Below are 15,233 nucleotides of genomic sequence, written 5' to 3'. Positions count from 1 at the left end.
CTGAATGCATCCGATGAAGTGAGCTGTAGCTCACGAAAGCTTATGCTCAAATAAATTTGTTAGTCTCTAAGGTGCCACAAGTCCTCCTTTTCTTTTTGCGGATACAGACTAACACGGCTGCTACTCTGAAAATTATCACTGTGTTGTCAGTGAGAGACTATAATCTGTGTCCTGTTTCAGTTTAAGAGATTAAACCATCCTGAATGTTTTGTTTGCTGTGTTTTTAAACTGGGATCCCAACACTGCTAGCTTCACATACATCACATTTTCCCGCTGGAGGCTCAAAAATGCCAAATGCAACTCAAAATGTGCATTTGAAAATAGAGTTCACAGTTCATATAAGAATGAGAGCTGCTGCTTACCTTCTGAATTTGAAAATTGCTGGACTGAGTAAAATGGTGTCTCCATTTCATGTCAGATTAACAATTAAGTTCTTTTTTTTCCCAAAATTTTTTTGAAGACTTGTTATTGAATAATATTTTCCCCCCTTCTGTTTAGAGACATACTTAACTTTCTGCGATCTGGTGACCTGCCTCCGAGAGAACGGGTGAGGTCAGTTTACAAGGAAGCTCAATATTATTCCATAGGACCATTGCTGGACAATCTAGAGGAAGTCCAGCCTCTTAAAGGAGAAAAAGTTAGACAAGCTTTCTTGGGCTTAATGCCATATTACAAAGGTAAACTAAAGAATATTGACAATGTATATTGTATCTTAGTATGTGTAGTATAAATAATGCTCAGAAGACTGAGTTTACTTTCTTCCTGTTCATGAAAACCCCCTTTGCGTATTTACCTCAGAACACTTAACACTATTAGAAAGTCCTGCGGTTCTGATGCTATTTTCTCTACACTGGAGTAATTTTGACCCAGATCCTCAAACTTATTTAGGCTTCTGATTTCCATTTCCAAGCTTCAGTTTTTGGCTTTGCTTTTGGGTAGTTACGCTCTAACATCCTAGCTCTTGACATCTTTGAAGCCCCCACACAGCACTTCTACCTGCATCATTCAAGGTGATGAGTGTTTTTCCTTAGACTTGAATGAGAGCAGGATCAAGCCCATAAAGTGTGAGAAGAGATTCTTGAACAAAACTATTTCTTTGAATCTGCATTGGTGGCTCTCTTGAGGCCTGCATCTCTTTCCTTGCATAAGAGGTTGTGCGTTCAAGGTCTTTAGGAAATGTTTCAACAGCTATTTACTATTTCATGTATTGTGCCTAAATGGGCTAAATACTTTATGGACATACAATAAACAGGCCCCTGCCTCAAAGAGCTTACAGACGACAATCAATTTTTTTGAGACAATAGCAAAACTACTGTGTTTTGCATTGTTCCTTGTAGACACATAATAACATTACCAACAGATCTTATCTGAACACAGCTTATATTAAAAATACGCTAGTCTGAGACCAGCCTTGGACTGAAGAGAATAATGCATACATGTGACTTCACACCTAACTTAAAGACCAAAAAACCGGAGTTTTCTCAGTCTTGTGATTCTTTGGTTATTTCACAACTTGAACTTTTGGCATACTGCTCAAGCAGTCGTCATAAAGCTTGCAATCATAAGGTTGTGTATAACTGGAATTTAAAGTAGGGGTATATACATGCACACATAAGATATAAAATCAATATCACAGACACTAAACTCTCAATATGAATATGGATAATTTCATTATTGTAGGCCGTATCTAACTGCAAGCAACCCTTGAGTATATCTTTTGTTGCCTCTGGCATTGTTTTAAGAATAATTCATGCCACTTTGATGCAGTAATTAGATTCCACATGAAAACATTGTGTTCTGTTCCTTGCATGACATTCACTGTTTGTAACTTTTGTTGTTGTTTAGAACACTTGGAACGGATAATTGAAATAGCTAAGCTTAGAGCCATGCAGAGAAAAGCAAGATTTGCAAAGTTGAAGATCTGTGTTTTCAAGGAAGAAATGCCCATCACCCCATATGAGTGTCCACTTTTCAACTCTCTACGTTTTGAAAGAAGTGAAAGTGAGACAAAACTGTTTGAACATCACTGTGAAGTAGATGTATCTTTTGGACCCTGGGAGGCTGTAGCTGATGTATACGATCTTCTGCATTGTATTGTGACAGACCTGTCAGACAAGGGAATTGCTGTGGATCATCAGTGCATTGGTGTGTGTGATAAACATCTGATAAACCATTATTACTGCAAGCGCCCCATCTATGAATTCAAGATTACTTGGTGGTGAGTTATTCTTTTCAGAAAGTGCATAAAAAGTCTTTTCTAGACAACAATTGCTTTTAATATTATCTTTTGCAATATGTCTCTGGAAGTGCATTGCTGCTGAGATGCACTGGAATCGACGTGCTGAAATGTTGGCTAATGCTTAGCTGTTCAGCAAATGGGAACCTGTTACATGATAATGTCTTGAAAAAACGAGCCTGAAACAAGATTCTTGGCTCAGGTATCTTAACTTGACACCTTCTGAAAGGTCCCCACCTGCTTGGTGCCTTTTCTGTAACAGCAGGGTCTGAAAAGTGGACAGTGCAACTTTCACTCTCTTTGGAGCAAAGTCATGGCTCCTGGTGGTGCTAGCACCATTTGAGAACATCTGTGGCTTCAATTTTACCAGCTGGTGTAATGGTTTTAGTCACTTCTGCTAGATTGATCACTCTATAAAGCCAAATACCACTCCGGTACAAAGATATTGATAATGCAACTCAGAAATACCTGGTAGTTTAAATAAATAAGGGAAAAATGTCCTAAATGTTAATGTTGGTTGTGATTATTTCAGTTTTTCAAAAAATAGCTTTATTGAGACTCTGCGTTACAAATATGTATTATAATAGTTCAATTATTTCCATTTTTATGACCAGAAGAACATCTAACAAATTCAGGCTACATTCCTTAATACATTTAGGACAAATTACAATTCACAGAAAGCCTGTTCTCAGCATTAGAAATTCTAAATGTTTATTACACCTACAAAAAAGAAGCTGTATACAGACGGGTCATTTGGAAAGGTTTTTGGAAAATGGGAGAACCCTACTGGTATGCCCCAATTAGCAAAGATAAAATGGGCACTCAAATATATGAATTACTGTAAACTTAACTCTTCCAGATCCAATGATAATTCCACATGATTCTGAAATGGAAGCTGGATGGTGAGACTTTATAAGCCAAGCCCTGAAAAAAAAATTAAGTTACATGATGAATATCCCTGTTTGTAGCAATAAGAAGTGTAATTGTTGACTTTGTAATTAATCTTTAAAGATTTCTCCGGCTACCAGCTAATGTGTCTCTGTAGCAGATTTCCTTTTAGACTGAAAGAGGCTATCCCAGGATCATCTTTCTTCCCTGAAAGTGATAGTTGAAATACCGAAATTTGTAAATGTCTCTCTTGAAAGCTCAAATACATAATTTTATCCAAAATGTAGGAATATATTTAAATCCTGGAAATATTACTATTAATATGGAGTATCTCAAATCATCTCCACTGTTTCAGGAAAGTCACTTGGGTTGGTCTCAAAATTTAATCTTGGAAATATTTATGTAAATTGTAGGCTGCTGTGTTACATTTCATTGGGTTGATTAATCTAATTTGTTGACCAGAAAGATCTTTGGGAAGGCAACTTGCATGTAAAATGTTTATCAAGAATTTCAGTAAGAGTCTTTGAATAGCATGTTCTGAACAAAAAAAATTGATTAGCCCTCATCCATACTGTTTAATTTAAGAGATTACTGTAATCTCTTCTTTATAAGGCTGTACTTGGGGGGCTCACGACTTTGTATCTTTGTAAAGGAACAGTGTCAAGTGCTCGGGTTTAGGACTAGAATTTAGGTTTTGGAAAGGAAAAGGGGGAAGGGAGATAAACAGATTTTGTCCCTTTTTTTTTTTTTAATTTTGTTGAATCTTTTTTTAAATGTTAGGATTTCCCTTCAGTCTGAGAAAAACAACACCAACCTATTAGTGCATGAGAATCTGAAACTGAAACAATCTAGAAATGGCAAATGAAACTAACCAAGGTAGTTCACTAAGGCCTGATCTACACTGCAGAGGTAGGTCGAAGGAAGCCACCTTAAGTTGACCTGTTAATGTATGTGCCTACGCTACCGGGTTCTTTATGCTGACCAAGTCGCCTCTAATGTTGACTTCTGTAATCCACCTCTACGGGAGGCAGAGCACTTAATTTGATTTTCATGGGTCGACTTCAAGGTAGTGCAGACGAGGCATTGTGTAATTCAACTTCATTGGCCTCCAGGTGGTGTCCCACAATGCTCATCTGTGACCACTCTGGAGATCATTCTCAATCTGCTGCACTGCAGCCAGGTACCCAGGAAACAGCCCCTCCCTTGCTAGAGCACCGGGAATTTTTGATTTCCCATTTCCTGTTTGATCAGCATTGGGAGCATGCCAGCTTAAGCACAGCTAATCATGGAGATTACATGCCTCAAACGTGCTCCAGCCTGGTCTGCACAGGAGGTGGTGGATCTCATCGCTGTGTGGGGAGAAGTCTGTGCAGGCAGAGTTCTGATCCAGCAGAAGAAACGCTGACATCTATGTAAAGATCGCTCATGGAATGGGGGAGAAGAGCTACATGAGGGACACACAGCAGTGCCGTGTGAAAATAAAAGAACTTCGCCAAGGGAGGCAAACAGTCGTTCTGGTGCTGAACCCCACACATGCCAGTTCTATAATGAGCTGCATGCGATTCTTCGGGGTGACCCTACCAGTTCCCCCACAAGCAACATGGACACATCACAGGTGTGTGAGTCTAGGGACAACAAGGAGGACAATATGGTGGATGAGGAAGAGGAGAATGGGAGACAGGTGAGCGGTGGGTCCATTCTCCCCAAGATCCAGGAAATATTTTTAACCCTGGAGCCCTGTGGGTTGCAGGACATCATGGTGACCCACCATGATGCTGGGGAAGGCACCTCTGGTGAGTATACAGTTACAATCAAAGTCCAGTTAAACTTTAGCGGGCGCACACATTCAGTGGTATTGCATATTTACTGTGAAGAAAAAGTGAGGTGCTGTGGCTCTCTGCTTACAAGAGGCTGCTCCAGCTACGCAAAGGGTGGCCCCCGGAAGTGACTGTTTGTGTGGACTGGGCTAGCCCGGGAATCATCCATGGATATCTCTAGGACACTTTCATGGAGGTACTCTGCAATCCTTTGCAGAAGATTTCTGGGCAGGGCAGTCTTATTTCTTCCACCACAGTAGGACGCTTCCCCATGCAACTCCTGAATTAATTCTGCTGGCATCATTGTGGTACATAGCATAGCAGCATAAAGACTGGGTACATACCCAGACGCTTGCAGCATCTCCTTCCTTTCCGCCTCTGTTACCCTCAGGAGACAGTTAGCACATAGGGTCACCTAGGGGAAACGGTTGAAGTTCTCAGTAAAAGTGCTCTTACAAGGGGTAAAAAAGAGCATGTAGACCTCCTCCCCCAACCCAGATGCCACATCGCCAAACCACATGGCCGCTAATGTGCCTTTACTGTTCTCGGCATGGATTGACAAGTAGTTTAAGTGGCTGATAGAGGATTGGGGCCCACATGTGAGATTCTGCAATTTGAGAGTGAAAATGCCCCCCACGCCCTGTTTGTAAACAGCTTCCCGTGGTGCTATGGGGAAAGGCCATTGTTTGACTAGCTACCTCTGCTTCCGACATGAGCCTGCCATAAACTTCATTAAAAGTGCAGTCACCCGTGACTTGGGGGGCTATTCACCATGGCTGGAACAGCAAAACGCACAGTTATGGATTTTGATTGTTATGGCTTGCACCTAGTGTAATAAAAGTGGGTTTGTTTGTTTTTTTTAATGAAAACAGCTTTGCTATGGAAACATTTTATGCATGTACAATGGCTCCTTTCTTTTTTCCCATGACTGACCCCCAGCTGGAAATGTGTCCTTTGGCATGTCATCAACACCTGAAAGCAGACTTTCACTGATTAGAAGAAGGTGAAAGAGAACACGGGAGGACATGTTCACCGGGATAATGAACACCTCCGGGACAGCTGAGACAGAGCTGAGAGCGTGGAGGATTTAACTGTCTGAGAAGTTAGACATGAACATGAAGAGCAGGAAAGCTTCCAGTGAGCAAGAGTGTGCGGTGCAGGATGAGATGCTTTGGATTATGAGGGACCAATCAGACATGTTGAGGCATCTGGTTGAACTACAGGAACAGAAGCAGGAGGGTACAGTCCCTCTGCAGACTCTGGTGGACAGCCAGCCAATATCGCCTGGCACAGAATCACCCTCCGCCAAGCGTTCCATTAGTCATGGGAGAAAAGTCCATTATCCCTTTCACTTACCTCAGGAGGAGGGTACAAGGAACAGAAGGTGCTCGTTCACAGATCTTTAATGGTCTAGAATGCAGTGTTATGTTAAACAGCTAAAAATTTTACTCCTGTTCCAACTTTACAACCCCTTTTCCCCAAGGCTAACTTTTTTTTTCTGTTTTCCATCTTATGTTTGTTAAATAAAGTAAATGGATTTGAGAAATACATGTTCTTTATTGAGTAGAAGGAGTGGGTTGGGGGTTGGCTTTGCAGGGACAGTGATGCAAGGCAGGTGAAGGTTTGGGAAAGCACAGTGCAGACAAGCAGCTCACATTACTGTGCCTCATTATTGAAACGGATTTTCAAAGCCTCGTGGATACGCAGCACCCCTTGCTGTGCTCTTCTTATTGGTGTGTGGCTCTTCAAAAATGGCTGCCATGCAATCTGCCTCAACTGTCCACCCCTGCGGAAAATTTCCCCTCCTTTTTCCCCCACAGATATTATGGAGCACACAAAAGGCAGCTATAACCATGGGGATGTTCTCTTCACTAAGGTCCAACCTGGTTAGTAAACTTCTCCAGTGCCCTTTTAAATGACCAAAGGCACATTCAACCTCCATTCTGCACTTGCTGAGCCTATAGCTGAACCGTTTCGTACTGCTGTCCAGACAGCCGGTGTATGACTTCATGAGCCATGGGAGCAAGGGGTAGGCTGGCTCCCCCAGGATAACTATAGGCATCTCAGTGTCGGTTTATATACTCTCTGGCAAGGTGGTCTGGTTCCAAGATGGGAATATGCATGCCATCTATCGCCCCATTGCAATTAGGGAACCCCATCACGGCAAAACCATCCACTATGTCCTGCACATTTCCCAGACTCACTACCCTTCGTAGCAGAAGTCGATTAATAGTCCTGCACACGTGGAACACAGCAGCTCCCACGGTTGATTTTACCTACTCCAAATTGTTTCTGCACTGACCGGTAACTGTCTGGCATTGCAAGCTTCCAAACAGCAATCGCCACTTGCTTCTCCACTGTTAGAGCAGCTCTCCTTTTTGTGTTGCTGAACTGCAGGGCAGGGGAAAGCTCTGCACAAAGTTCCTGGAAGGTGGTCTTCTGCATTTGAAAGTTCGGCAGCTACTGCTCGTCGTTCCATACCTGCAAAACGATGCATTTCCACCAGTCGGTGCTTGTTTCACGGGACCAGAAACGGTGCTCAACAGAGTGTAGCTGCTCTGTGACTGCCAGCACCAACTGTGAATTTTTTTTTATTTTATTTTTTTTTAAATTTTCAGTGGCTTGCAGCAGGGCTGCTTGCAGGACATCGCGATGTTCCGCGTGGCGGACCCTACTTCAGCTCTGGAAATACTGCAGGCAGAGGCGTGAGGTTTTTGAGATGCTCACAGCAAGAGTGCACAACTAAGCAGGCTCCATGCTTCTGGGGTTATGGCTTACGCGTGGCAGTTTTAAGGTGTGAAAACCGCTGGGTTGTTTGCCATTGATATGAGGGAGGGAGGACGGTGCATCATGGGATGCCGATGCACTGTTCCCATTCTCCCGTGCAACATTTTGGTCCCATGAGGCATTGCACAAAATTCCCAACACACTGTTGCAAGTTGCACTTTGGGATAGCTCCCCACAGTGCACTGCTTTGTGCATCGATGTAGGCGTTGCTAGTGAGGGCGCGCTCCATCGGGACAATGAGCATGGTGTGGCCACACACAATTGACTTAATTCGGAGGCTTGAGGTTGAATTAGACAAAGTGACTTAAATTTTGTAGCGTAGACAAGCCCTAAGTTGAGTGAAGACTTGAATGAGTTCTTCACTTGTCAGCTGGCTCCTCAACTTTGGTTTCTTTGTAGGGGAAGGGATCCTTAAGCCACAGACAGAACTTTTTACTAAACAGCCTCCTTCAGATCCAAAATATGAAACTTATGAGCCTAAGCTTCTTGTTAGGAGAAATGCTTTATTTAATGACTAAGTAGTCATCATGAACTGGGTAGTTCAGTGGTGCTTGCCCAATTCTCATGTCTTTGTATAAATGGAACATTGCTGTGGTCTGAGTTTCAGCATTGTTGACAGAAATGGGAATCTCAGCTGCAGTGATTAAAAGCATACTTTTGGGCTTGACTATCTTCTGATCACATTTTAGAAATTTCAAGAGAAGCTATGATGGGGATTTTGTTCTTTTTGATCATGTTTATTTCATGAGGTAATATTCTGGCACTAACATTTGTGCCAGTAGATTACATGCCAACTTATTCTGGTTCACTATATTAAAAAGAAATGGACAGGAGGAAGAAAAACTTGTTCTTGTATCATTTGTATCTTAATTAAAGCCCTACCACATTCTCTACCAGACATTGAAAACTTTAAGTCCAGTTTAAAGAAAAGCCCAGACATAAGAACCATTGTGCTTTCATTATGAGCATACTTTCTGTGTCTTGTGATTTTAATTTGTGAGAGTTGACAATATTGCTATTGGCTGGACTTGTTCTAAACAAAATCTTTTACCGTGATTTAGATGTTGTTACTGCCTAATATGTGTTCATTTTTTGACAGAAACTGAGAAGAATTGTGCAGGAGGATGTCAGGGGAGTATACTCCGATAACTGCTTTAAATAACTTTATTGACTTAACTTTTCTTGGCAGATACCATCACATTTTGCAAGTTCTAAATTTGAAAAATAAAACAAAACAAACACTGATCAGCTAACCCTCATATATATTTAATGAATGATGTGTAGTTGTATAATGACTCCAGACATCTGCATAACACTGAATTTTTTTCAATGACTTTAGAACCTTTCTTAGGGCTTATACCCAGGCACATCCAGGAAAATTCATCCAGATAATTAAAGGTGTGATTTTAAAGTGGATTAGTTAAACTTCATTAAATCTCTTTGTGGGCGCTGTTATTCAGAATTAAAGTGGCCTTAATTCAATTTAGTTTAGTTAACTTCCAAACTGAATTAAGGCCATTGCAAGTTTTGAATGAAGAGGTTCTTGCAGGATTTTAATTTGGTTTAACTAGTCCACTTCATATTCACAATTTTAGCTAATTCAAATTAATTTTTCCTGGATGTCCCTGTGTAGACAAGCCATTAGTTAAACACTCTGTCTCTATTCAGTTATGTCCCTGCACATCTCTCCGCCTATCTGCCTATTTCTCTATCTCTGCCTAGTCTAAAGGCTGGTCTACACTAGGAACTTACATCTGTATACCTACATCTCTCAGGGTATGAAAAATCCACACCCCTGAGAAACATACTAACCTAACTCCAGGATAGACAGCGGTAGAAGAATTCTTCTGTTGACCTAGCTACTGCCTCTTGGGGAGGTGGATTACCTATGCCATCGGTGTAGGTAGTGTCTAAACTGAAGTGCTGTTGCAGTGCGGCTGCAGCATTAAAGTGTAGACATTGAGTATTTATACCACTCTGTCACTGCAGTATCTGAACACTTGTAAGGTATATTTCCTGTGCAGAATCTCTCGCTTATCTGGATAAACATCAGGGCCTCTGTTCCATTCTGATAAATGGATCATGTGATTGTTTCATGTCATCAACATCGTTTTATTATGAATGTCACGCTGCCCTGCCTGTTGTCAGAGGAACGGTAAGTGCAGCCTGTTTAGCCCCCAAATGTACATACCTAGAAGTATGGTGCATCTTTCGCAGCATCTTTGGAGAGGACGACTATCATTTTTTCGTTCTCCAGTGATGCCGAAGGGAACCTGCTAACAGTGAGTGGAATATTTCATGTAAACCTTCCAATTGTTTTCAGTGTGCAAATTGCAAAAGCTGGATTACAGTGAAATCTCTGCTAATTGTGATGACTTAGGGGAGAGAAATTGTTAAGAACTGAGTTCTGTTTAATTATTTTTTAGGTTGCTGCATGCTCAAATATTTGCATTAAAATTATTAGCCTCTTAAAAACCTCTGTATATGCATTGGCTAGTGGTTTGAACAGAGCAAAGAGACCTGGATCCTGTTATTGGTTTTCCAGCTGACTTGTTGTGTGGCCTTGGGCAAGTTGCTTAACCTCTTCGTGCTCCAGTTTCACATCTGTAAAAAGGGAATAACGATACCTCCTCATCTTTGTGACGTACTTTGAGAGCTTAATATTAAAAGTGCGAAGTGGTACATTTTAAAATGTTATATCTATGAAAGGCACCCACCAGGAATGGGATGAGGTTTATTTTACTTTAAGGAAGGTATGTTTTAGTGTCCCAACTAGTTGACAATTGCTTCTTGAAAGGTAACTACAGATTCGTAGGACCTAAGAATGTAACAAAACGAGACAATGAGCCTTCCTTGTGCTGCTCATAATGGCCCTTTTTGCCTATATACCACAATACTACATGAGGGTTGCCTGGCTATGATACAGAGCAGAACACATTAGCTGTATAGGCAGCTAAATAGTGGATTAAAATAGGTGGTAATTAATAGTTGGAATTTTTTGGGACATAAATTATACATTTTGTCTCATGGGTGTAGAGATTTTGTTCCCCTGGTGCTGGCATCTTTGTTGATTAATGATGCAGACTGGCTAACAGCCACTGGCACAGTTTACTTCTTTCCCTCCGCCCTTCCGTGTTCCTGTTTTTCCTTTGAGACCCTTGATTTGTTTTTGTAAACTGTTTTGAAACCTAGTTCCTGATCTGTTCTTTACACTCAACATAGCATGTAACTTTTTTTTTTAAAGTATTGCCAATGGTAGAAGCAATAAGATTCAGATTTGCACAGCAAAAATGTTCTGGAGTCGCCCTGACAGATTGTGTAGAAATGTAGGGAGTCTATCAGGGGAATACTGTACAATCTAGTAACAACAAAGAATGAATTCATTAACCTGAAAGCTGTAGGTAGGCATCTTTTCTTACTTTGGCTTTCCCGGCTTCAAGCACTCACTGGAGCGGAGACTAGCGCAGGGGCTTGGGGATACTCTTGCCAGACACTCAGGGAGGACGTTTATAATTTATTTTTTCCACAGGGGTCACCTATGAACCCTAAAGCCCTCCACATAGCCAGCATCAGTGTTGTGTGTGAAAGATATTTCAATGTATCTAAACTGAGCTGCACAAAAATCCACAGTAAATGGTGTGTGCATTTGTTTGAGGGCATAAATGAAGAATGGTGCATTGACCGTAATTTTGTATTTCTAGACTTCTTATCTTTCTTTTATTTAACACAGTTATTATATACTAGGTCTTTTCTATAAATATTTAGCTGGGTCATTGAGAATGAGCAGAAGTATCAATTTACATTTGCAGTGTAATTCAAAAGGGGGTAAATGTGTCTAAAATGTAATTCATGTAGGCCCCAATCCAGCAAACAAGCCTATAAACTTTGATGGGATATATTTGACATTAAGAACATGTTTAAATGCTTTGCTGGATCAGACTCAGACTGAATTTTAAATGTGCTATTGTGACTTTTAAATATGTAGTTCTTAGAGCCTGGTATGGCCATTTCGAGGTCTCTTGTTTCTACACATGCATTACTCCTGTTACTGTCAGTGGGAATTGTGCGTGTAAAATAATTAAAATACATAGCCCTGAGTATGGTGTTTAACCTTCAAAGCAGTTTACAAATATTGACAACTGAATTCTCACAATAGCCGTTTCATGTCACGAGCTAGCCTTTCTGTTTTACAGATAGGGCAACTGAGTCAGGTAGATTAAATGACTTGTCCAAGTCCACAGATCGTGTTTGAGCTGGAGTGAGCATGCAGGATATCCTGGTTCCCTATCCTTGTGCTCATACCTATCCCTAGACTATAGACTATCCCTATTTTATTTAAATTGCTTGTGTATGTCAACATTATTTGAAATATTGATCACTAACTTTCTTCAGTAACAATTTTCCTTTTGAACGTAGTTAGCCAGGATATGCTGCAGAAACTGAACATTCTGTATCCTAATGTATGTGTGTTTGGCTGGTACAGACACTTAAAATATTCCATATATGGTCAATTGTAAAATATAGTTCAACTAATCATCCATTCTGGAGTCTCAGAAGATTCAAATGCGTGGAACAGACGAGCATGTGGATATTTGGGACTAATTGGATTAATGCTAACCCATGAAAATGATTGTGAACACTTGCCAGGGGAATGCTTTTTAGAGCATGTCTCTCCTGTGTTTAGGAATGTTATGTGTGGAAAACTTCCATTGAATTAAGTAATTCTATCATGATCATCAGCAATTGGTTTCTGGATTCTTGCAGTGAGGTTTGCTTTAGCTTATATGCCCCCCCCACCTTTTTAGACAAATAGGCATAACCTGAAAGCATTCCAACAAATACAAAGTTCAGTCTGTTATTTACAGGAACTCTTCCTTGATTCTTAATAAGCAAGTCCCTAAAGAGGATCTAACCATGTACTTGGCAATCTAATTGAAATGTATTTCTACAAACCTTTGCTTAGAATGACGATTGATTAAACCGCAAGACATAGCAGTCAGCATAGTGGAGCTGGGTAATACAAGTCCTTGAAAGTAAGAGCCAAAGCCTTCTGTGTATCCAAGGATGCATTAATTTTACTGAATACACAGCCTGGCTAGCTTTAGTGCCATTTTAACACAGACACTTTGCTAAACTCAAAGGGTTAGTGGTACTTTAAGGTTATTTTTTTTAAATGGTTACTGTGTTAAACAGTAATAAATCAAATTTTACTGAAACTTTTGGGGGCAAATTATCCTGATTTATACCCTGTAAAAGTCATGGCAGAAATTAACCAGTTTTCTTGTTTACGGTTTCCAATATATTTTTATGCTTCATGACTGAATATCTATGTTCTGATGTATTTTTCTATAATGCATCCTTCCCAGTGCTTTTAGCATGCACTTTTTATTACGAACACTGGAATTGGGAAGGTTTTTTTATTTCATAACTTATTTCCCCACTCTAGTTATGAATGACAATTTCAGTGAGATACTGCTCCCCTCCGCCCCCCTTCCAGTTTTCCAGCTTTAAGAGGCATAAAGAGATCAAGTGACTAGCCTGAGGACACACATGGAAGTAATGACTGTGACTGGATTCTTCCTTGTTCCCTGCTCTTTGTTCTAACCTCTAAATCATACATATGTAGTCTACTTAAATGCTCTAGGTTTAGAAAGTTTATCTTGTATGCAGGAGTTTCAATATCTACAGTGAGAGCCAGAATACACCTTAATTAAAAAAATCCCTGAAGTTATCGGTTGGCAGTTGCTATAGAGACACTGAAGAGGTGTCCTTGAGTCAAACAGTGTCATCTTATTTCTGTTGCATCTCCCTTTATTTCACCACTCTCCTTTTACTCCCTATAGAGCATTAGTAATTTTTTAAAAGTAACATCAATTTACACATAAGCGAGTTCATAGTTTTTGCAGGTTGTTTTTAGTAACGTAAAGAAGTTAGGCCAAGGATGCCCATACTTTGGGATTCTGAGGGGCTTACTGGTGGACTTGCCAGATCCTGAGGACTACATCATATGTGTGTGTGTCTCTTCCTGTTGTTCATCTTAAATTAGGACTTGATTCTATAAACATGGTGGCAGGTCATGATCTTTTGGCCTCAGTCAGCAATAGTGGTCAACGAGGCACATTCTTCCCCCAGCTTTATCTTCACAGGTCACCCTGGCTTATGGATGACCTGGGGAAAATGACATGATAGGGAAGACAGATGCACTGGTGGTGAAAGTCTCATGCCAAAGCTGATAGTTTGCATCATACAGACTTTTTGAATTCTCATGCTGTGGTAGTGCCAGAGGCAAAGAAATGTTTGTCTCCATCATAGCATCTGTGAAGTCTGTCGGTGGATCTGTTCCTGGTGGTGGATAGCTTGGCTAATCTGGGTTGTCTGCACCTGGTTCCAATGTGAGTCTCTTCTGTTGTAAGGTTTCAGAGTAGCAGCTGTGTCAGTCTGTATCTGCAAAAAGAAAAGGAGGACTTGTGGCACCTTAGAGACTAACCAATTTATTTGAGCATAAGCTTTCGTGAACTACAGCTCACTTCATCGGATGCATTCAGTGGAAAGGTAATGCAGGTTAGTTTGGGGGCGAAATGGATCAGATTTAGACTGAACTATGTCCATGGAGGCAGGGTTTCCCCTGCTTGAGTTTCAGCCAAGGTCGCTTAGAGTTTGTGGATGTGTTGGAAGAACTTCATGCCATATCCTGTGCTTAGAATCCTTGTGCTTCCTGGGTGGCAAAGCTCAGTGCAGAAGTACTGGGTCATACAACTGATCATCAGCCAGAAAGGGCAATGATACAAAGCACAGAATATAGCATGAAGTTCTCCCAACACATCCAGAGCCTCTGTGAGCTAGTGCCCGGGACACTTTGGACACAGGTGGCTTTAAGTAATCACTGGAAGTACTGAGCCTTGTAGTTATGCTGATCTGTATAGTTACTTACAGATTCAAAAAAGAATAAATTTTTGTAATGCTTTTTAGATTGTCCCTTGCACTATAGAGGAGATCTAAGATGGCTTTAAATTTTCTAATTGTTTAACATTTTTAAAAACAAACCCTCAAGGTTGTTTCATTTTTCTTTCTGTGAATGAGCTGAGTCTGATCTGGGAATTCTATTTATTTATTTTATATACAGATCTTCAGATGGATGTTACTTTCCAGGACAAGAATTTTTGGTCATTTTACTTTCACAGGTTTAGTATGAGTTTACAGATAGTGCTTTTATAAGGATTTTTATTTTGTCATGTTTTACATTTTGTCAGCAAGATGTTGTCTCTATGCATTATAATCCTGAATGCCTTTGAAAAACCAATCCTAGATACTGATTGAAAGTTGGAGATATTCAGTGTCTGCAAATGTGTGGGGTTGTTTTTACATTTTAAATAAGTTTGTGATTAATGTTAATTTAATATTGTGGATATTGTAGCACTTTGTCTTATTATGTATTTTCAATTCCATGTAAACTATGTAATCTATGTATTTCATTTAATGTGTAAAAGAAAAAAAATTATGTATAG

The 15,233-nt window shown here is 40.4% G+C and overlaps 1 protein-coding gene across 6 annotated transcripts in view; it reads left to right on the top strand.

Moving 5' to 3' along the window:
• The window catches only part of KCTD7 (potassium channel tetramerization domain containing 7), a 29,335-nt gene extending 14,102 nt beyond the window's left edge, over positions 1 to 15,233 (top strand). For 2 of the 6 annotated variants that reach the window (XM_077836756.1, XM_077836757.1), the window contains 3 exons: positions 499 to 677; positions 1,846 to 2,218; positions 3,905 to 4,221. In XM_077836756.1, the coding sequence (XP_077692882.1) occupies positions 499 to 677; positions 1,846 to 2,218; positions 3,905 to 3,989 (637 nt within the window). In that variant the 3' untranslated portion in view covers positions 3,990 to 4,221. Of the gene's footprint in view, positions 1 to 498; positions 678 to 1,845; positions 2,219 to 3,904; positions 4,224 to 8,827 lie in introns of those variants that run through there. The other 4 variants (XR_013348280.1, XM_077836759.1, XM_077836758.1 and 1 more) reach the window with 4 other exon arrangements.

Source organism: Eretmochelys imbricata, chromosome 17 (assembly GCF_965152235.1).
Source record: "Eretmochelys imbricata isolate rEreImb1 chromosome 17, rEreImb1.hap1, whole genome shotgun sequence".
NCBI classification, from domain to species: domain Eukaryota; kingdom Metazoa; phylum Chordata; order Testudines; family Cheloniidae; genus Eretmochelys; species Eretmochelys imbricata.
The sequence above is the reverse complement of the archived record's forward strand: the minus strand, read 5'-3'. Positions and strand labels throughout refer to the sequence as shown.